The 22040-nt window shown below is 38.5% G+C and overlaps 2 protein-coding genes across 6 annotated transcripts in view; one reads left to right on the top strand and one right to left on the bottom strand.

Annotated features, from left to right (window-relative positions):
* Positions 1 to 11962, top strand: part of smpdl3b (sphingomyelin phosphodiesterase acid like 3B) — a 23535-nt gene extending 11573 nt beyond the window's left edge. For all 5 annotated transcript variants that reach the window (XM_057833479.1, XM_057833480.1, XM_057833477.1 and 2 more), the window contains exons 5-10: positions 1675 to 1772; positions 1865 to 2008; positions 5422 to 5591; positions 5658 to 5838; positions 7878 to 8011; positions 8489 to 11962. In XM_057833479.1, coding sequence (XP_057689462.1) covers positions 1675 to 1772; positions 1865 to 2008; positions 5422 to 5591; positions 5658 to 5838; positions 7878 to 8011; positions 8489 to 8854 — 1093 coding nt within the window. In that variant the 3' untranslated portion in view covers positions 8855 to 11962. The remainder of the gene's footprint in view (positions 1 to 1674; positions 1773 to 1864; positions 2009 to 5421; positions 5592 to 5657; positions 5839 to 7877; positions 8012 to 8488) is intronic.
* mecr (mitochondrial trans-2-enoyl-CoA reductase) lies at positions 11762 to 22040 on the bottom strand. Its single transcript, XM_057833490.1, has 10 exons — positions 21778 to 22040; positions 19543 to 19640; positions 19340 to 19471; positions 17782 to 17925; positions 17602 to 17704; positions 17009 to 17111; positions 15151 to 15224; positions 15011 to 15071; positions 14866 to 14938; positions 11762 to 12299 (listed from the first exon to the last, which is right to left on the bottom strand). Exons 1-10 carry the CDS (start codon positions 21942 to 21944, stop codon positions 12142 to 12144), a joined length of 1113 nt encoding a protein of 370 aa, XP_057689473.1. The 5' UTR covers positions 21945 to 22040; the 3' UTR covers positions 11762 to 12141.

Genomic DNA, 22040 nt, shown 5'->3' with positions numbered 1-22040 from the left:
AATTTTGCTTCACAAATGGCCTACCGCACGCAACACGTCACTTGCGCTCATTAATATTCATGACGTTAGCAATTTTGGCTAGGCGGGTCAAGCTCCAACTATTAATTTGTGTGATACAGCTGCAAAAACAGTATTTGAACACCTGAGAAAACGAATGTTAATATTTGGTACAGTAGCCTTTGTATGCAATTACAGAGGCCAAATGTTTCATGTAGTTTTTTTTTTTTACCAGGTATGCAAACACTGCAGGAGGACTTTGGCCCACTACACCACACATATCTCCTCGAGATCAGTCAGGTTTCTGGGCTGTTGCTGAGAAACACGGAGTTTAAGCTCCCTCCAAAGGTTTTCTATTGAGTTTAGGTCTGGAGACTGGCGAGGCCATGCTAGAACCTTCTTATGGAGCCAATCTTTGGTGTTCTTGACTGTGTGCTTCAGGTCATTTGTCATGTTGGAAGACCTAGCCACAACCCATTTTTAATGCTCTGACTGAGGGAAGGTTTTTTCCCCCCAAAATCTCACAATACTGGGCCCCAGTCACCTCATGTGCAGAAAAACAACCCCAAAAAAATGATGCTACCACCCCCTTGCTTCACAGTAGGGATGGTGTTCTTTGATAGTACTCATCAGTATTCTTCCTCCAAACCTGGTTAGTCAAATTATGACCAAAAAGTTCTATTTTGGTCTCATCTGACAACAAATTTTGCTCTCATGACTCCTCTGTATCATCCAAATTGTCATAGGCAAACTTAAGATGGGCCTTGACATGTGCTGGGTTAAGCAGGGGAACCTTCCGTGCCATGCATGATTTTATAACAATGACGTCTTAGTGTATAATCAACAGTAACCTTGGGGTCCCAGCTCTTTTCAGGTCATTGAAGAAATCCTGTCGTGTAGTTCTGGGCTGATTCCTCACCTTTCTTAGGATCATTGAGACCCTACGAGGTGATATCTTACATAGGGCTCCACTCAGATTCAGATTGACCGTCATGTTTTGCTTTGTCCATTTTCTAATGATTGCTCCAACAGTGGATCTTTTTTCACCAAGCTGCTTGGCAATTGCTCCGTAACCCTTTCAAGCCTTGTGGAGGAGTACCGTTTTGTCTCTGGTGTCTTTGGACACCTCTTTGGTCTTGGAAATGTTACAAGTTTGAGTCTTGCTGATCGTATGGGGTGGACAGGTGTCCTTATGCAGCCAATGACCTCAAACAGGACCATCTGATTCAGGATAATACATGGAGTAGACTTTTAATAAGCGGTCTAACAGGTCTTTAAGGGTCAGAATTCTATCTGATAGACAGGTGTTCAAATACTTATTTTCAGCTGTATCTCTCAACTCGTTAAAAAAATCATGCATTGTGATTTCTGGATTTTTCTTTTTAGATTATGTATTTCACAGTGGACATGCACCTACGATGAACATTTCTGATCCCTCCATGATTTCTAAGTGGGAGAACTTGCAACTTCACTGTAACTCTTTGCCTGCCATTGACAAAACTAGACAGCCCATTTGTTTAAACTGGCAGGACTAGCTGTCAATGCTCATTTTTCAGTGCCATTCATGGCGCTTGTATCGCTGCTCCTAGTTAAAATGGATTGGCTAGCTAGTGTCGTCAATGGAAGTAAATGAGTTAAATGACATGACTCCTTAATGTTGTTTTATCTCAACTCTAGAGACGACACGCCACATGTTCGCGACGAGAAACTGAGCGAAGAAAAGGTTCTCCGCATTATCGGCAACCTAACACAACTTATTCAAAGTGTTTTCCCAAGTACGTGTGGCACGCAGGGGAAAAAGAGGAAGCTAGCTGTTTGGTTTTTCATGCGCACTCATAAATGTTTTGTGTATTTGCCACTCGTTAAGATACCAAAGTGTACTCTGCCTTGGGTAACCATGACTACCACCCCAAGAGCCAGCTTCCTGGTCACTCCAGTGACATGTACAACAAAACGGCAAAGTTGTGGCAACGATGGTTGAAGCAAAAGTCAATGGAAACCTTCCAAAAAGGTACTTCTTTGAAGATTGAAATAGAAATGAATTTTGAATTTGGCTAAAATGTATATAAGACTCAACTTGACTTGCACTTCAAGTTCCATGCTTACATTTGAAACAACATTTTCAAAGGTTTTCCTTTTACAAGATTTATGTCGATGTTTAGACTAATTCAGGGTTTTAGGCATAGACTTCACAATGGTATTGACGGGTCAGATCGGTCATGCACTGCGCCTCGCATTCAAGTAGGGGGCCACCTACATCAAGTGGAGCTATTCACAAACACGCACGCAGCAATCTAACGCCGGATTTCTGTTGAAAAAGTACGAAAGTTGTACTGCATTATACAAACAGAAATGATTGTCTCAGGAGTGATTTGTTCGAGTATTCAAGGTAATTATTTTATTTTTCGCACCATGAATGCATTTTAAAACGTTGTGAAAACAATGGGAGGAATTAGCCGCAACTGCATTGGCATCATAATTCACAATATTTATGTAAAATAGAGACGTTGATGTTTTACATCCATATCTATAAAGAATTCGAGGATTTAAGCATTTATTAACAATAATTTTCACCGGAAAAGCTGTTTACAAATGGTGGCCACTAGCTACATTCACTGACAGACTAGCATTGCACTTCGGCATATTTACGTAAAATAAATGCTAACTGCACGTTGTTTTTTTTTTGCTTTTAACCAACAATCGAAGCTGTTTTACATCCATATCTATAAAGAATTACGGGATTTAAGCATTTAGTCACAAGAACTTTCACCGAAAAAGCTCTGTTTACATAAGGCGGCCGCTAGCTACATTTACTAACAGACTAGCATTGTACGTCGGCATATTTACGAAAAATAAATGCTAACTGCACTTTTTTTTCCTTTTTTTTTTTTTGCTTTTAACCAAGAACCGAGACTGTTTTACGTCCAAATGTATAAAGAATTCGGGGATTTCAGCATTTATTCACAAGAATTGTCACCGGAAAAGCTCTGTTTACATAAGGCAGCCGCTAGCTACATTTACTGGTAGACTAGCATTGTACTTCGACATATTTACATAAAATAAATGCTAACTGCACCGTTTTCTTGCTTTTAACCAAGTATCGAGACTTTTACGTCCATATCTATAAAGAATTCGACGAATTAAGCATTTATTCACAAGAACATTCACTGGAAAAGCTCTGTTTACATCAGGCGGCCGCTAGCTACATTTACTAACAGACTAGCGTTGTACTTCGACATATTTATGTAAAATAAATGCTAACTGCACGTTTTTTTTTTTGCTTTTAATCAAGTATCGAGACTGTTTTACGCCCCTATCTATTAAGAATTCAGGGATTTAAGCATTTATTCACAAGAATTTTCATCGGAAAAGCTCTGTTTACATAAAGCTGCTGCTAGCTACATTTACTAACAGACTACCATTGTACTTCGACATATTTACGTAAAATAAATGCTAACTGCACTTTTTTTTTTTTTTGCTTTTAACTAAGAATCGAGACTGTTTTACGTCCATATCTGTAAAGAATTTGGGGATTTAAGCATTTATTCACAAGAATTCTCAACGAAAAAAAGCTCTTTGTCTGTGATTCCCATCGATTAGCTTTGACCGCCTCGCTAACAATGCAGGCCGCCTATGTATCGGCCTCACGCCCCGTATCCCGCCAATACATTATGAAGTCTATGTTTTAGGATAATAGGAGTTTAGTTAGTAAGGTGGAATATGTGATAATTCTTTTATTAAAAAAGTTTGATCAGAACAGTCAAATTAATATTACCTTAATTAATAAAATAGTAATGTTTGGAGAATAAAGCTGTATTCTTTTTTTTGTTTTTTTTTCTCACATTTTTAGTATTGTTAACTCTTACAACTAGGGCTGCAGCTATCGAATATTTTAGTAATCGACTGAAAATTCTATCGATTAATCGAGTAATCGGATAAAACATATTTTCTTTAGGTAAAGAGCAATTATAAATATATATGAGAAAACAAGACATTTCATCTAATATTGAACCATTTTCAGTCAATCAGTGTCTTTATTTTCGATGTACATTGTTGAAAACAGCCAAAAATTGCATTGCAAGTGTGACTCACTCAAAAAACTTTTAGAGCTTATAAAAAATATATATATATGTATTTCTTACCTAAAAACGTCATTACGCTTGATAACACGCATCACTTAAAAATTAGGTGTTTTTCCCACGTGTTTCAATTGAATTTCCATTTGTGTCAAGCTATAAGTTAAGTTTTAAGTTAGTCTAAACTGTAAGTCCTGATAAGATTTTGAGTTTTTGCAGTGTTCAAAATAAATGCTTTGCTGTATTGGAGCACATTAGGCACCAGTGCTACTTGGTGTTTTATCCAGCAATGACTATTGAGCTAAAATTGACAGTTAGCATTATTATTTTTTTTATTTTACACCCTAATCACTTTACAGCGCTGTTTTCACAGATTAAATATAGCCTGTATGTAACAGCTGGCCACGCATCGGCAGTGGTCATAATGAATAGAAACCTAGCCCTCCGAGGGATAACGTTACGTGAGCGAGTGACAGTCTTATTTATGAGCGCTGAGAAGTGTACTGCTGTAAGATGGCGGCTGTTTTATTAACGCCGCCGAGTCGGTCATTTCGCATCTAGTTCTACGTACATGTGATATCTATGACACGCATCAGACGCTACCTGCTACCACCGTAGCAACATGCGGGAGTAGTTTTTAGCAACGTCAGCGCAGTTTGTAACGGCTGTCGGCTGCAGTAAGGTACTTTTTTAATTGCTTCTTCTTCTACGCATGTGACGTCAGCGCGTTGTCCCGCATTGAAAGGAGTCCGGGCAAAACGTGATGCTTAGAGCTGGCAAAATTAAACGATTCCTCGAGGTGAATAAAATTACTCGGATCAGTTTTTAAACTCGAGTTACTCGAGTTTCTCGAGTATTCATTTCAGCTCGAAGCTTAAAGTAGCAAATATATCTTATTACAAAAAGTAATATAAAAAAATAAAGTTACATTATCTAAAGGACAGTAATATGTTGCAATATGATGACAAATGTATTTGTAAAGTGGAGTTTTATGAGAATACTCATATTACATAATAAGATTTTTTTTTTTGAACAAAAAAAAAAATGTCATGGTAACTTCCTTTTTTATTAGAGGAAGAAGTTTCAGAAGTATATGAGAGTTGTCTTATTTAAATCATTTTTTCCCCCAATATTACCTAATACTGTATTATTAATACCTAAAACAGTATAACAGTTTCACAAAATGAGTGACTAAGTGAACTTTTAGGAACACAGTATGATTTTCAAAAGGCAACAATTTAACTACAATGAAGCATTTTATAAAGCAAAGATAAGATCAAATAAACTAAAATTAAGCTAAGCTAAAATGCAGAGCTAGATTTTATGACTCAACTTGATGACATTGCAGGCGGGTACTACACGGAAAAGCTCCTAGATCGTCCAGGTTTCAGGATGCTGGTGCTAAATACGAATCTCTACTACAACCGCAACAACGCTACAGAGAATGACAAGGATCCAGCCGGCCAGTTTAAATGGGCAGAGGAAATCCTCACAAAGGCGGCCGAAGACAAAGAGAAGGTAATCGCGACGCCGTCAGAGTATAATCATATTACCGTATTTCACTTTCCTGTCTTGGTGCTGTAGGTGTACATCATCGGTCACGTCCCTCCGGGGATGTTCGAGAAGAAGCGGGGCCACTTTTGGTACAGGCCGCAGTTCAATGAGCGCTACCTAGCACTCATTCAGAATCACCACGCCGTAATCAAGGGACAGTTCTTTGGCCACCATCACACCGACACTTTCCGCATGTTCTACGACTCCAAAGGTATCTTTTGTGTCTGTTCAGCAGTTTGCATATAAGTCATTTCAGAATTGGAGGACATTTTACATCCCACTCTTTAAATTTGAAACAATCCAGACAAAATATACAGTGGGGCAAATAAGTATTTAGTCAACCACCAATTGTGCAAGTTCTCCTACTTGAAAAGATTAGAGAGGCCTGTAATTGTCAACCATGAGAAAAAGAATATGGAAAAAAACCCCACAAAATCACATTGTTTGATTTTTAAAGAATTTATTTGCAAATCATGGTGGAAAATAAGTATTTGGTCAATACCAAAAGTTCATCTCAATACTTTGTTATGTACCCTTTGTTGATAATAACGGAGGCCAAACGTTTTCTGTACCTCTTCACAAGCTTTTCACACAGTTGCTCGTATTTTGGCCCATTCCTCCATGCAGATCTCCTCTAGAGCAGTGATGTTTTGGGGCTGTCGTTGGGCAACACGGACTTTCAACTCCCTCCATAGATTTTTTTTTGGGTTGAGATCTGGAGACTGGCTAGTCCACTCCAGGACCTTGAAATGCTTCTTACGAAGCCACTCCTTTGTTGCCCTGGCTGTGTGTTTGGGATCATTGTCTTGCTGAAAGACCCAGCCACGTCTCATCTTCAATGACCTTGCTGATGGAAGGAGATTTCTCCACGAGGGCCAAGACCAAAGAGCTGTCGAAGGACACCAGAGACAAAATTATAGACCTGCACCAGGCTGGGAAGACTGAATCTGCAATAGGTAAAATGCTTGGTGTAAAGAAATCAACTGTGGGAGCAATTATTAGAAAATGGAAGACATACAAGACGACTGATAATCTCCCTCAATCTGGGGCTCAATGCAAGATCTTACCCCGTGGCATCAAAATGATAACAAGACCGGTGAGCAAAAATCCCAGAACCACACGGGGGGACCTACTGAATGACCTACAGAGAGCTGGGACCACAGTAACAAAGGCTACTATCAGTAACACAATGCGCCACCAGGGACTCAAATCCTGCACTGCCAGACGTGTCCCCCTGCTGAAGCCAGTACACATCCAGGCCCGTCTGCGGTTCGTTAGAGAGCAGTTGGATGATCCAGAAGAGGACTGGGAGAATGTGTTATGGTCAGATGAAACCAAAATAGAACTTTTTGGTAGAAACACAGGTTCTCGTTTTTGGAGGAGAAAGAATACTGAATTGCATCTGAAGAACACCATACCCACTGTGAAGCATGGGGGTGGAAACATTATGCTTTGGGGCTGTTTTTCTGCAAAGGGACCAGGACGACTGATCTGTGTAAAGGAAAGAATGAATCGTGCAATGTATCGAGAGATTTTGAGTTAAAATCTCCTTCCATCAGCAAGGGCATTGAAGATGAGACGTGGCTGGGTCTTTCAGCATGACAAATGATCCCAAACACACAGCCAGGGCAACAAAGAAGTGGCTTCGTAAGAAGCATTTCAATGTCCTGGAGTGGACTGGCCAGTCTCCAGATCTCAACCCCGTAGAAAATCTGTGGAGGGAGTTGAAAGTCCGTGTTGTCCAACGACAGCCCCAAAACATCACTGCTCTAGAGGAGATCCACATGGAGTAATGGGCCAAAATAGCAGCAACAGTGTGTGAAAAGCTTGTGAAGAGTTACAGAAAAAGTTTGGCCTCCGTTATTGCCAACAAAGGGTAAATAACAAAGTATTGAGATGAACTTTTGGTATTGACCAAATACTTATTTTCCACCATGATTTGCAAATAAATTCTTTAAAAATCAAACAATGTGATTTTCTGTTTTTTTTCCCCCACATTCTGTCTCTCATGGTGGAGGTTTACCCATGTTGACAATTACAGGCCTCTCAAATATTTTCAAGTGGGAGAACTTGCACAATTAGTGGCTGACTACAACTTATTTGCCCCACTGTATGTTGCAGAAAGCCAGATAAACGAAGGCTTAATCTTGAAGAAATTGAAAGCCAAAATGTCCTCCAATCCTGGAATGACCCATGTGGTTTCTTCCTCGAATTGGGTAAAGCGGATATTGTGTCCCACTTGTTCTGCAGGCGTTCCCATCAGCACTATGTTCATCAGCCCGGGTGTGACACCGTGGGAGACAACACTCCCTGGCGTCAAGAACGGCGCTAACAATCCCGGCATTCGCATTTTCGAATATGACACCGACACACTCCTGGTTCAAGTACGAGAGAGTGATTAACAGTGTCAAATGTCACTGACTGGGAATTTGAAGTGTTTTTTCCTTTTAGTCAGTTACAGTATCTGTAATGGGCTACTGGGTTTTAGAGCATTTTCGTCACCCTGGCAAGGTCAAAAGAAGCTGCTTGCCTAGCCCAACGCTAGGGCTAGCATTAGCACAAGGGTCACGTATATGCTCAAAATGTTTGCCATTAGTTTTCTGTCAACAGCTAAACCATTCTTACAGTTACCACTTTCAACCTTTCAGGGACAGTGGACATTTATTCAAAAGTCATCTTTAGTTAACTCGTTCACTGCCAGCCTAGGTCACAGAATATGATATATTAAGAATATATGTTGTGGTAGTTGGTAATAGTGACACCCATTTATCGAATGATGTGACATCGCCTTGACGATTAACTGCAAAGACAATATGATTGAAATATTCTCACCAATGGGCGGTTTCCATTTTTGTCGTCAGGACGTGGTGGCGTACTACCTGAATCTGACACGTGCAAACACCAAACAGGACAACTGGGAGAAGGAGTACCGTCTGACCGAGAGCTTCCAGGTGATGAATGCCTCTCCGACGTCCATGCACCAGGTCCTTGAAGGCATCTCAAAGGACAACTGCCGCCTGCAGCAGTACTACCGTTTCAACTCGGTCAACTTTGACTTGAGCGAGTGCGACCGAAAATGCCGGGCCTCTCACGTGTGCGCCGCACGTGAAGTCGATTTCCAAAGGTATGAAAACTGCGTAGCCAGAGAGGTGGCCCCAGCCAGTTTCGGAGGATGGCTGCTGAGCATCCTTAGCGTAGCCGTTAGCTTCTTGTTTGTTTTTGCTTAGCAATAGTTAGCGATTCAAATAGGTTACATTTTTTAGAGAAACATTTGTTTTTAACCCTTACATATTCTGGGTCAATTTTGAAGAATCTAATAAATCTCCTTAACAAATCATGAAATATTTTCAAAAGGATGTACCGATTAACCATTTCAACTTTTGAGAATCCATAACTTCAAGAGTAAGCGATTAATCAACATTATTCAGTATAAATTTGTCAGATTTTCTGGAACTTCAGCATATCAACAGAAAATACACTGCGATTTCTGTTGTTTTCCATGAAAGCAAAATGATTTCGACCGTCCAGAGGGAGGTCAAATGTTGTCACCCTTTTTATTGTTCTGCTCCTTGATTATTCATGGACAAATCAGAAAGAAATTTGGGAGGTATATCACAGGGATGTGTACGCATCGATCCTTGGAAACTGGTTGTGATTTTTTTTCTGTCAGGGCTGATTAATTATCGGTAGTCCCCGGGTTAATATGTACCTTTAGTTAATTAGCCTAATAAAGTCTGCTAGCTATGTTACAAATACAATTCTCATAGCAAATCACACATAATTGCACAAACTATAGCTTTAAACCTAATTATAAATGCGTACGAAACATATTAGCTGAAACAACTTACAGCCTGGTGTGGGCCAAACCAAGTCGACAGTCCAGCCAGACTCAACGCTGCCACCAGAGGCCAGTGTATCCTCTATCATTTAAAAAATACTTTTGGACTTTTTGGATAGTTATTTTGAGATTTTGTGGTACCTTAAGTGTTAATTCTGACTAACATGGAAATTTGGGTTACATCGCCAGTGTGAGAACGGAACTCGTTCGTAACCCGGGGACTACTTGTACTTTAATCAAATCCGGACTTATTGTTGCCAGTAGGTTCCAAGTCAGCCAGTAGAGTGCATGTGCGCTCTTCAGTTTTGCAATAATGAGTCACTATGTAAGGGTTAAATGCAAATAGGTTAGGTTTAGTCTGCTACCAATCACAGATATCTTGTTTCGAGTTATTAGAACCATTCATGTAATCGTATTGCTTTTAAATAATAGATGAACCCATTTGTTTGTGTATGCTTCTTATTGTTGCAGAAAAAATAATAGTTGATTTATTTATCTTAATTGATTTCACTTCCCCTCCCGAAATATTTTTGTTCATTGAGTTGTGTTTTATAGGTCAAATTAATATTGAAAAAAAGGTTTTAAAATAATTTAACTTGTTTCACTTGTTTCTTATTTACATATACAGTTGTATGAAAACGTATCTGAACCTTTTAGAATTCCTCACATTTCTGCATAAAATAACCATCAAATGTGATCTGATCCTTGTCAAAATCACACAGATGAAAAAACTGTCTGCTATAACTAAAACCACCCTAAGATTTATAGGTTTTCATATTTTAATTAAGATATTATGTGAACAATGACAGAAGGGGGAAAAAATAAGTAGTTGAACCATCACATTTAATATTTTGTGCCCGCCCTCCCCTTGGCAGCAATAACTTCAACCAGACGCTTCCTGTAGCTGCAGATCAGTCTGGTACATCGATCTGGGCTAATCTTGGCTCATTATTCTCTACAAAACTCCTGTAGTTCAGTCAGATTCCTGAGATGTCTGGCATCAATGGGTGTCTTTAGGTCATGCCACAGCATCTCAATGGGGTTTAAGTCTGGATTTTGACTTGGCCACTCCAGAATATATATTTTGTTCTTCTGAAACCATTCTGAGGCTGATTTACTTATGTGTTTTTGATCATTGTCTTGTTGCAGCATCCATCCTTTTTTTAGCTTCAACTGTCTGACAGACGGCCTCAAGTTTTTCTGCAAAACATCCTGATAAACTTTTGAATTCATTCTTCCATTAATGGTTGCAAGTTGTCCAGGCCCTGAGGTAGCAAAGCAGCCCCAAATCATGATGCTCCCTCCACCATGCTTCACGTTGGGGGATGAGGTGTTGATGTTGGTGAGCTGTTCCATTTTTCCTCCACACATGACGTTGTGTGTTACTCCCAAACAATTAAACTTTGGTTTCATCAGTCCACAAAATATTTTGCCAAATCTTCTGTGGAGTGTCCAAGTGCCTTTTTGCGAACATTAAACGAGCAACAATGTTTTTTTTAGATAGTGGCTTCCTCCATGGAGTCCTCCCATGAACACCATTCTTGGCCATAATTTTACATATAGTTGATGTGTGCACAGAGATACTTGACTGCGCCAGTGATTTCTGTTAGTCTTTAGCAGACACTCTAAGGTTCCTTTTTACCTCTCTGAGTATTCTGTGCTGAACTCTTGGCGTCATCTTTGATGGACACCCACTCCTTGGGAGAGAAGCAACAGGGCCAAACTTTCTCCATTTGTAGACAACTTCTCTGACTGTTGATTGATGAACATCCAGACTTTTAGAGATGGTTTTGTATCCTTTCCCAGCTTTATACAAATCAACAATCCTTGATCGCAGGTTTTCAGACAGGTCTTTTGACCGAGCCATGATGCACATCAGACAATGCTTCTCATCAAAACATTTCTTACCAGGTGTGTGTTTTATAGTGGGCAGGCCAGCTTTAAACCACTCATTTGTGATTGGGCACACACCTGACTTAAAATGTATGGTACAAATTGGTTTCAATTGCTCTTTAGGCAGAGGTTTTACTTACTTATTTTTCCCTCTTCTGTTATTGTTTGCATGCTATCCCCATTATAATATGAAAACATAAATGTTTGGGTGGTTTCAGTGAAAGCAGACACTGCATTTTCATCTGTGTGATTTTGACAAAGATCACATCACATTTGATGGTGATTTTATGCAGAAATGTGAGAAATTCCAAAAGATTCAGATACTTTTTCATACCACTGTATGTATCACCATAACTTATTCCAACATGGGGTGTGCAGACTTTTGAAATCCCTTGTATGAGCTCTTGGAAGTTTCAGCCTTATCTAAATAACATAACAAGCAGGTTTGATGATGATTTAATCATGTTGTAAACATAATCAAAGCTAAACAAACAATAACCTTTGGCTTCACAGTGTATATCACCCATGATAAACCATATTATTATCAATACTACCTTCAGTTTGCCGTTTAATAAAGTCAAGAAACAAAAAGTTGTCACTCTATTTCTTTACACTGATAATTTTAGAAGACAGTATCATGTTACAACCTATAATAAAATAAGTTCTTATCAATTCATGTCGATTTAACGACTCGTTAAGGTCTTTTTAAAGTTTTGAAGCTCACGATTCATTAAAAAAAAGTGAACTTTAAACCTGACATTTATCACCGCGCTGAGCGAGTCTTCACGTGATCAGGATCTGCTTGGCTGAGGTGAAAGGTCGCATGGCGGCGTCCAAAGCGTGACGGTAGTCGCTCAGCGTCACCTCCGTGCAGGCGGGTGCGCTAAGCTTTCCCTGGCGAAGGAGGGAGCACAGCTCGTCCAGCATGGCTCGGAATGCTTCTGTATGGGCGGCAAAAAGCAAAAGCGCGATCCAATGGCGGTCCAACAATCATCAACACATGGGTCAGGAAATTATTCTAGGATATTCTACAAAAAAACCTAATAAACAGAAAAACAAGCTACAGGTAGTCCCCGGGTTACAACGGACCCGACTTAAGCGATTTAGACTTTAGGACGCCAGCCTCTCATCGTTTTTTTTTTTTTTTTGAATGTTTACTTTTGTTTTGTGATGCATGCTTTAAGATTGGCCCAGGAAGTGTAGAACAGGAAGCGAGTGCATGTACACAGTATAGACGTGCCCCCCCACACCACACACGCACACACAGAGCAGCTGAGTGACAGAGGAGACAGCCTGCGCGCACATTTGTTGCTTGTGAAGGATCCAGAGGTGATGGCTGTATATAACCCCTTTTGTACTGTTTATTATACATTTTGAATTGTGTTGGAATACTTGGTGAGGGTTTATGTGATTGTTTTTGATGATGCGCGGACGCTAACTGATACATGCTAATCGTTTGTTATTGCTGTATCAGCAGCTACTTGCAAGGGCGTAGGTTTGCATAGGGACGGTAGGGACATAACACTACCAACTTTTCAGGATGCTCAAATTGTCCCCACCATCTTTTAAGCAACCTAAATTTGCATTATATAATGTGTTCAGCTACAGTGGGGCAAATAAGTATTTAGTCAACCACCAATTGTGCAAGTTCTCCTACTTGAAAAGATTAGAGAGGCCTGTAATTGTCAACATGGGTAAACCTCAACCATGAGTGACAGACTGGGGAAAAAACACAGAAAATCAAATTGTTTGATTTTTAAATAATTTATTTCCAAATTAGAGTGGAAAATAAGTATTTGGTCACCTACAAACAAGCAAGATTTCTGGCTGTCAAAGAGGTCTAACTTCTTCTAACGAGGTCTAACGAGGCTCCACTCGTTACCTGTATTATTGGCACCTGTTTTAACTCATTACTGGTATAAAAGACACCTGTCCACAACTCAGTCAGTCAGACTCCAAACTCTGCTATGGCCAGGACCAAAGATCTGTCGAAGGACACCAGAGACAAAATTGTAGACCTGCACCAGGCTGGGAAGACTGAATCTGTAAGAGGCAAATTGCTAGGTGTAAAGAAATCAACTATGGGAGCAATTATTAGAAAATGGAAGACATACAAGACCACTGATAATCTCCCTTGGTCTGGGGCTCCACGCAAGATCTCACCCTGTGGTGTCAAAATGATAACAAGAACGGTGAACAAAAATCCCAGAACCACACGGGGGGACCTTGTGAATGACCTACAGAGAGCTGGGAACACAGTAACAAAGGCTACTATCAGTAACACAATGCGCCGCCAGGGACTCAAATCCTGCACTGCCAGACATGTCCCGCAGCTGAAGAAAGTACACGTCCAGGCCTGTCTGCGGTTCGCTAGAGAGCATTTGAATGATCCAGAAGAGGACTTGGAGAATGTGTTATGGTCAGATGAAACCAAAATAGAACTTTTTCATAGAAACACAGGTCCTCGTGTTTGGAGGAGAAAGAATACTGAATTGCATCCGAAGAACACCATACACACTGTGAAGCATGGGGGTGGAAACATCATGCTTTGGGGCTGTTTTTCTGGAAAGGCACCAGGACGACTGATCTGTGTAAAGGAAAGAATGAATGGGGCCATGTATCGAGAGATTTTGAGTGAAAATCTCCTTCCATCAGCAAGGGCATTGAAGATGAGACGTGGCTGGGTCTTTCAGCATGACAATGATCCGAAACACACAGCCAGGGCAACAAAGGAGTGGCTTCGTAAGAAGCATTTCAAGGTCCTGGAGTGGCCTAGCCATTCTCTAGATCTCAACCCCGTGGAAAATCTGTGGAGGGAGTTGAAAAGTCCGTGTTGCCCAACGACAGCCCCAAAACATCACTGCTCTAGAGGAGATCTGCATGGAGGAATAGGCCAAAATACCAGCAACAGTGTGTGAAACACTTGTGAAGAGTTACAGAAAACGTTTGGTCTCCGGTATTGCACCACTAATTTGGCTACTGAAAGTCCAACCTGCATCAGAGTTAGAAATACCATTATATTAAACTGTGTGAACCTGCTAACCTGAGTAGGAAGATGCTTAGGGAGAAGTGTCCTCCTGTGTGTTTTCGACTATGTTAACATTAATTAAACTGTGAGAAATATAGTAAACTCTACTCAGCTGTAAGAAATGTAGTGAACCAAGGTTTACCCACTTCTCCCCAGTTTTCATTTTTATTTTACTTATTTGGTCTTAAGGCCGAGTTATGCTTCTGCGGCAGAGCTACACCGTCAAGGCGGACCCGATTTACTACCCTCCGCCATAGCCTGACGTCCACCTCATCAGAATACTGATTGGGACTGTAATTGGTCCGCTCACTGTTGTTTCCGGTTCAGCGCGAAATCACTGCCATTTTCAAACATTGTTGTACTGAACGCAAAAATGGACCTAGCCGACGAGAGGATCATCAAAGAGGTCCACCCAGACTTGATTGATCTCAAGCCCCCCCGGATAAATTGAGTTTGAGACCCCTGCTCTATACACGTACCGTGTGACTGTTGTCTCTTCCACTGCGTCACCCAGAAGCCGCATACTTTCACGTCCTTGAATATTAGTGCGCTCTGAGGAAGTGGTAAGTTTTCAGAACAAACCAAATTTACAAGTGAAATCTAAGACACGATTACGCTACATACCACAGGGACCGTGACGGGCTGCTTGGACATCCCCCCGTAGGTCACCATGGACCCTCCGACCCTGCAGCAAACACAGTTGTATTATCACTCCATGTTTTTTAATACTCCGTCTCTCCCCTGAGATTGTGCAGGAAGCTTACTGGAGGTGACGGAGCAGCTCGGTGGCGCTTTTTCCTCCGACTGCGTTTAAAGCCAGTTTGGGCTTCGGACATGTCTGAAAAAAAAAAAGATCAGATAACAACTACAGTCCCTGACAAAAGTCTTGTCGCTTATCCATTTTGTAGAAACAATTGCTAATAACCTGACTTTTAATGATTCAATTGGTTTCAGAAATGGCTCATACGAAAGCTAAGACCCTACCAAATGATGTTGAATGTACAAAAATATATTTGTTTCACTGAAAAAAGATTTATCATTTAATGAAGACATAAAGGTCAAATTTTGGCAAGACAAAGGTTTTGTCGCCTACAGAAAGTAGTGTGAAAATTGAAAAAAAAAAAAAGTACTTCAAATACAAAAATATGTTACATAACATAAGCGAATTAAGTAGTGGTGCTGTGAGATTCAAATGGAATATTTTGTATGACTTCCATGGGCTTGAAGGACTGCATCCATGCAGTTTGGCAAGGATTCATACAATTTATTGATGAAATCATCAGGAACATCAAAGAAAGCAGTCTTGCATGCCTTCCAGAGTTCATCAACATTCTTGGGTTTTGTCTTCCATGATTCCTCTTTCATCCTACCCATGTCTGGTGACTGGGCTGGCCACTCCTGAAGGATCTTGATCTTCTTTGCCTTGAGGAACTGAGGTAGAGACTGAAGTATGCAATGGAGCACCATCCTGCTGCAGAATTTGTCCCTTTTTATGGTTAGGAAAGTAAGAGGCAGCTAAGATTGATTGATATTTCAGACTATTTATGTTGCCTTCCACCCTGCAGATCTCTCAGGGTGCAGACAATTAAAAAACCCACAGGCCCACAGCCTGTCAAAAGGATGGATGTTGAAAAAGTGGCAAAAGATGGATTTTTCAGATGAATCTTCCAGTGAATTACACCACAGTCGCTACAAATATTGCAGGAGACCTACTGGAGCCCGCATGGATCCGAGATTCGCCCAGAAAATAAGTTTGGTGGTGCCAAAATCATGGTCTAGGGTTACATCCAGTATGGGGGAGTGCGAGAAATCTGCAGGGTGGAATGCCACATCTGAAATATCAATAAATCTTAGCTGCCTCTTACATTCCTAACTATAAAAAGGGACAAATTCTGCAGCAGGATGGTGCTCCATCGCATACTTCAATCTTTACCTCAAAGTTTCTCAAGGCAAAGAAGATCAAGATCCTCCAGGACTGGCCAGCCCATTCACCAGACATGAACATCGTTGAGCATGCCTGGGGTAGGATGAAAGAGGAAGCATGGAAGACGAAACCCAAGAATGTTGATGAACTCTGGGAGGCATGCAAGACTGCTTTCTTAGATGTTCCTGATGACTTCATCAATAAATTGTATGAATCCTTGCCGAACCGCATGGGTGCAGTCCTTCAAGCCCATGGAAGTCATACAAAATATTAAATTTGGCTCTCACAGCACCATTACTTAATTCGCTTATGGTATGTAACATATTTTTGTATTTGAAGTACATTTTTTGTTCAATTTTCACACTACTTTCTGTAGGCGAAAAAACTTTTGTCTTGCCAAAATTTGACTTTCATGTCTTCATTAAATGATAAATCTTTTTTCAGTGAAACAAATATATTTTTGTACATTCAACATCATTTGGGAGGGTCTTAGCTTTCATATGGGCCATTTCTGAAACCAATTGAATAATTAAAAGTCAAGTTATTAGAAACTGTTTCTACAAAATGGATAAGTGACAAGACTTTTGTCAGGGACTGTATAAAATGCACTTTCCGAACATATTACCGATGTTAGCTTTGCTTTGGCACGTATGTAACTTGTAAGAATTCAAGGTAATACATGATTATATTTTTGAGACCTTAAAGAGTTCCTTCATCTCAGGCTTCCGTAGTGCGTCCTCCTTGATCACGTGACTTGCTCCGAGGGCCTTCAGCCTATCGCTGAGCTGGCTGAATTCCGGCCTAAAAAGGGGGAAACATTTACTATCAACCTTCCAACTTCAAATAAATTGGATGTTTAGCACCATCAATAGCACTGAACAACTCACGGAGACGAGAGAGCAGAGCAGGAGTGGGAAAGAGACGCCGTTGCAAACGCTATGCTAGGTAGCTCCAATAATGTAGCCGATAGCCTACAAGCTACACCCACATAATGCTACGGTAGAAATCATATATTATAGAACTAGATGCAAATGACAGACACGATGGCAATAGCAACATATCTAAAGAACTAGTCCAACAGAAAGGTAATGACAGTTTATTTTTCTAGTTCAACTACAAAAAAAGAAAGATTGACTTTACTCACTTTATGCTAATTTTTGGGTCTTCTTTTATTGACTGTTTATTAGCTAAACAGCTTAGAGGGGGAAAAACTTCCTAAAATGGCTGATTTAACTTTTTTTTTGTTGAGATTTTTGCCCATGTAATTATCAAGTAATAGCTAAGAGTCTACCGGTCCCGAATGACGTTGATGGTGTTTATCCCCCTTGGCGCCGCAATCTGAATGACCGCCTGCCCGACTCCGCTGTTGGCCGCGTTCTGGATCACAGAATCACCTGCAAAATGAACCAGCGTTAAATTAAACTTAAATAGATTTCAAATCAATAATAAGCATTTTAGAAATGGTTTCTACCTGGCTGGAGTTGCTCAAAATCAGCTAGCATCCTGAAGGCAGTGCAGGGGTTAACCCCAAGCGTGGCGGCGGCTAACATTGGAATGTCACTGGGCACCGAAATGACGTCATCTTCACCCAGCACGGCTGCCGTCCTCCACATTCCTGTATCACACAGGTGTCAAACTGGCGGCCCACGGACCAGATCCGGCACGCCACATCCTTTTGTGTGGCCCGCAAAAGTAAATCACTTGCATCGACCGTTTGTTTTTTGCAAATATATAATCTCTATAAAATTTGTTAAGGATGTCTAGATCTGATCACGTGTTCAGATATCGGGCCGATGGCGCCATTTTTCAGAGGATCGGAATCGTGTGAACAGGATCAGGTTTTTTTTATTCAAAAAAATATATTTATGTTTTTCTGATTCATGCACGTACAGTCTCTCACCCTCAATCCTGCTGCTTTTCTTTACTAGTGCAGCTGGTGTTTGGTACCTAAAGTTAACGATGATTGACATGTTTGTAGCTTTGATCTAGCCAGATAAAGCTCGGTAGCTCTCCCTAATTTCTGTCGTCTAGAAATCAGATTTTTTAAATCAAAATCAATAAGAAGAATTAAAAAAAAACATTTAAATAAAGAGGATAGTTTTTTCTTTAAAAAAAAAAATAAAAATCAAACCCTAAAAAAATTCATGCTTACAGGTTCTTCTCATTTTTTTAAATTAAAAATTGTAAATAAATACAATATAAAAATGTAAAATAAATATGTAAATAAATAATAACAGAATGTTTGTTTTTCCACTACTTTTTTCCTCTATGATTAAATCTTAAAATTAGAGAATGTTTGCTGGGTTTTCTCCCTTTTTTGCTTTTGAATAAAAATGTTCAACAATTACAGAGATAAAAAAAAGGGAAAATAAATCAATATATAAACAGATAAAAAGATAATCTTGATGATTTTCCTTTTTTATTAAAAAAAAAAAAAAAATTTAAATGGATAAAAAATTTTAACATACCCCCCTTTTTTTAAGGGAAATAAAAATAAAACAGACAAGAAAATGTTACGATTAAGAGGCAAAAAAAAAAAAAAAAAAAAACAGGATTGGGACAATTTTGAGGTCAACAATGTCTCTAAACCACTCATCAACTAACAAAATAGTTGTCAACTGATTTTCTAATTTGATGATGATTAGCCCTTTAATGCCAGCAATATGAAGCAATCATCAGAGAATCCCAAAATTCGAAAAATAAGGTCCAAATGAAACCTTTTTTTCAAATTTGTAAAAAGAAAAGTCAAAATGAATATGTGTAATAAGCGCTCAGATATCTATAACCCTTGCTAAATCCTGTTTTTTTTTTTTTTTTTTACGGAACCTGCAGATGCATGTGTTGACTTGCATCTTTTTTTTTTCAAAAAGAAATGTCAAAATTCTGAATTAGTCTCAAAATCGTGGAATTTTAGGTGTATCAAATGTGATACATTTAGCAATATAGGGTTAATCAATTCATCGTGGCAGCCCTCTTTTTACGCAAATGTACGTACATGCCAAGTAATTGCAAAAAAAAAGTGTGTTCACCTAAACCAGCATCTCTCGGGATGACCCAATCGCCTACTTGGACAGATGTGACCTTTCCACCCACCTCCACCACTTGGGCCAAGCCCTCATTGCCACCAATGGCTGGAAGTTCCGGCAGGATGGCATATGTACCTGGGGAAAAAAACTGGTTAAAACTCTGAGAATTCAAGCCTTTGTCCGATTTAGTTTCCAATCCTTATTACCTTGGATCATGTTGATGTCAGATGGGTTGATAGGAGCAGCCAGAATTTTAACCAGAACATCCTTTGGACCCACTGGAGGAAGATCTACATTCTTTAACCTGACAAACACAAAGTTTTAACTTTCTACTCAAACACAGATTTCAAGTTAGGGTAGCCAACTGTCCCTTGATAAACAGAATCTTCCCGTGTTCAGAAACAAAAGTACGTCCCATATTATAATAAAACTTGAAAATAGCGTCTTATTTTTTTGTAAAATGAACGAATACTAGTATGGTGCTTTTCAAGAATATGCAGGGAAACGCATTCTTATCCTGCTTTTTGACCAATAAGCTGATGGAACAGTGACAATACGAATAAGCTTTCTCGAGATTTTATAACTTACATGTTAGACTTAGCAGAACACATTGATGCAGGAAATTCGGACCCTGAGCACGTGTCTTACAAAACACAGCGGTTTGTCGAGAGAGAGCTCATGCAGAACCTCAGCAATCACTGCCATGTTGGGAAGCTAGGAGCACGAGCTTGACTCCAGAGCCATGGAGCTTGACTTGCTCAACTCAAACCCAGCCCAGTTTACGCCCGCCTACCAAGTTTGATGAACCAATGACCGATAAAATTATTTCATGCGGCCACAAGGGGAACAAGAGTGCAAGAAGAATGAAATAAATAAAAAGAGAAATAAATATATAAATGTTCAAATAAAAAAAAATATATAGTTGAAATGAATAAATAGATATTGGAATAAATGAATAAATGTTGAAATAAAGAAATAAAAATTAAAATAAATATTGAAATAATTCAATAAAAATGGAAATAAATGTGTGAAAAAAATGAATAAATATTGGAATAAATAAATAAAAATGAAAATAAATGTTGAAATAATTGAATAAAAATGGAAATAAATAAAAAGTGAAAAAAAAATATTGAAATAAATATAAATTGAAATGAAAAAGTGAAAAAAATAAATATAAATTGAAATAAATAAATATAAACTGAAATAATTATTAACTGCAATAAATGTTGAAATAACTAAATAATGAAATAAATACATGAATAATGAAATAAATAAAAGAAATAAATATATATATATAAATGTTCAAATTTAAAAAATAAAGTTGAAATGAATAAATATATATTGGAATAAATGAACAAATGGTGAAATAAAGAAAAATATTTAAATGTTGAAATAATTCAATAAAAATGGAAATACTGTGAAAAAAATGAATATTGAAATAAATAAATATGAAAATAAATGTTGAAATAATTGAAAAAAAATGGAAATAAATAAAAAGTGAAAAATTTTAAATATAGATCAATATAAATTAAAATGAAAAAGTGAAAAATAAATATAAACTGAAATAAATAAATATTAACTGCAATAAATAAATGTTGAAATAAATAAATAAATAAATAATGAAATTTTAAAAATGGAAATAAACTTATAAATGTTCAAATAAATAAAGTTTAAATAAGTAAATAAATATTTATTGGAATAAATGTTGAAACAAAGAAATAAAAATTAAAATAAATGTTAAAATAATTAAATAAAAATGGAAAAAATATGTGGGGAAAAAATTAATAAATATTGAAACAAATAAATAAAAATGAAAATAAATGTTGGAATAATTAAATAAAAATGGAAATAAATAAATAAAAAGTGAAAAAAACAATATTGAAATAAATGTAAATTGAAATAAATAAAAAGGGGAAAAAATACATATAAATTCATACAGATAAATATAAACTGAATTATATAAGTATTAACTGCAATAAATAAATGTTGAAATAAATATTGAAATAGAAGCATTTAATGACACATTTAATAATTTATTTAATTGTGTCTTTATTTAATTAATTTTTGCACTCCTGTTCCTACGACACAAAAATCATTGAATTCAGACCAGAACAAAAAAATCACTAGTCGAAAGAGCATGATTGCCCTCTAGTGGAGAAAAAGCATTGTTACCACTGATTGTTATAATGGGATCAGTCAACAAAGTAGCGAGTAAAATAATTGTGTATTCTTCACAAATCTCCTCAGGTAAAAGGCGTGGTAAAAGCATTCTAAGAAGTACATTTTCTCAAAAAGTTACTCAATTTCATTTAAACTTGAAGGACTGGCTGTGATTGCTTATTTTTGGGGGCCAGGGGCTGCCAATGACTCACGCATGCACGATAAATATAGAATTAAATAAAAGCTACAGAACCAAATAAATATGTTCTTTAAAGTCTTACTGTATGACATGGGAAGGGTCTCCATGGTTCTTGTAAACCAGCGCTTTACAGCTGCTCAAGCGGCGAAAAGCCGCTCCTTGGCGACGTTTGAAAAGAACTCCGGCCAGCAAGGTTGTTCTACAAATTAACGTGTTTGTACGACAAACGGGGCCAAACTGTGGCCACATTGTGTCGTGAATATGGACACAATATTCAGGAGAACCTAAGAGCTCGTTTGGCTAACTACGCTCAAAGGGGGCGGCCATGTTGTAGTGATTGGAGCT

This window comes from Corythoichthys intestinalis, chromosome 4 (assembly GCF_030265065.1).
Source record: "Corythoichthys intestinalis isolate RoL2023-P3 chromosome 4, ASM3026506v1, whole genome shotgun sequence".
Lineage (NCBI taxonomy): Eukaryota > Metazoa > Chordata > Actinopteri > Syngnathiformes > Syngnathidae > Corythoichthys > Corythoichthys intestinalis.
This window is presented reverse-complemented; position numbering and strand designations above follow the sequence as displayed.

Excerpts from the sequence above, each read along its gene's own strand:
- mecr (XM_057833490.1), bottom strand. The coding sequence starts at position 21,944 with ATGTGGCCACAGTTTGGCCCCGTTTGTCGTACAAACACGTTAATTTGT. Across the intron at positions 15,225-17,008 it reads AGATGAAGGAACTCTTTAAG|ACATGTCCGAAGCCCAAACT; the intron begins GTCTCAAAAATA and ends TTTTTTTTTCAG. Across the intron at positions 14,939-15,010 it reads AGCCCGTCACGGTCCCTGTG|AGCGCACTAATATTCAAGGA; the intron begins GTATGTAGCGTA and ends CCACTTCCTCAG.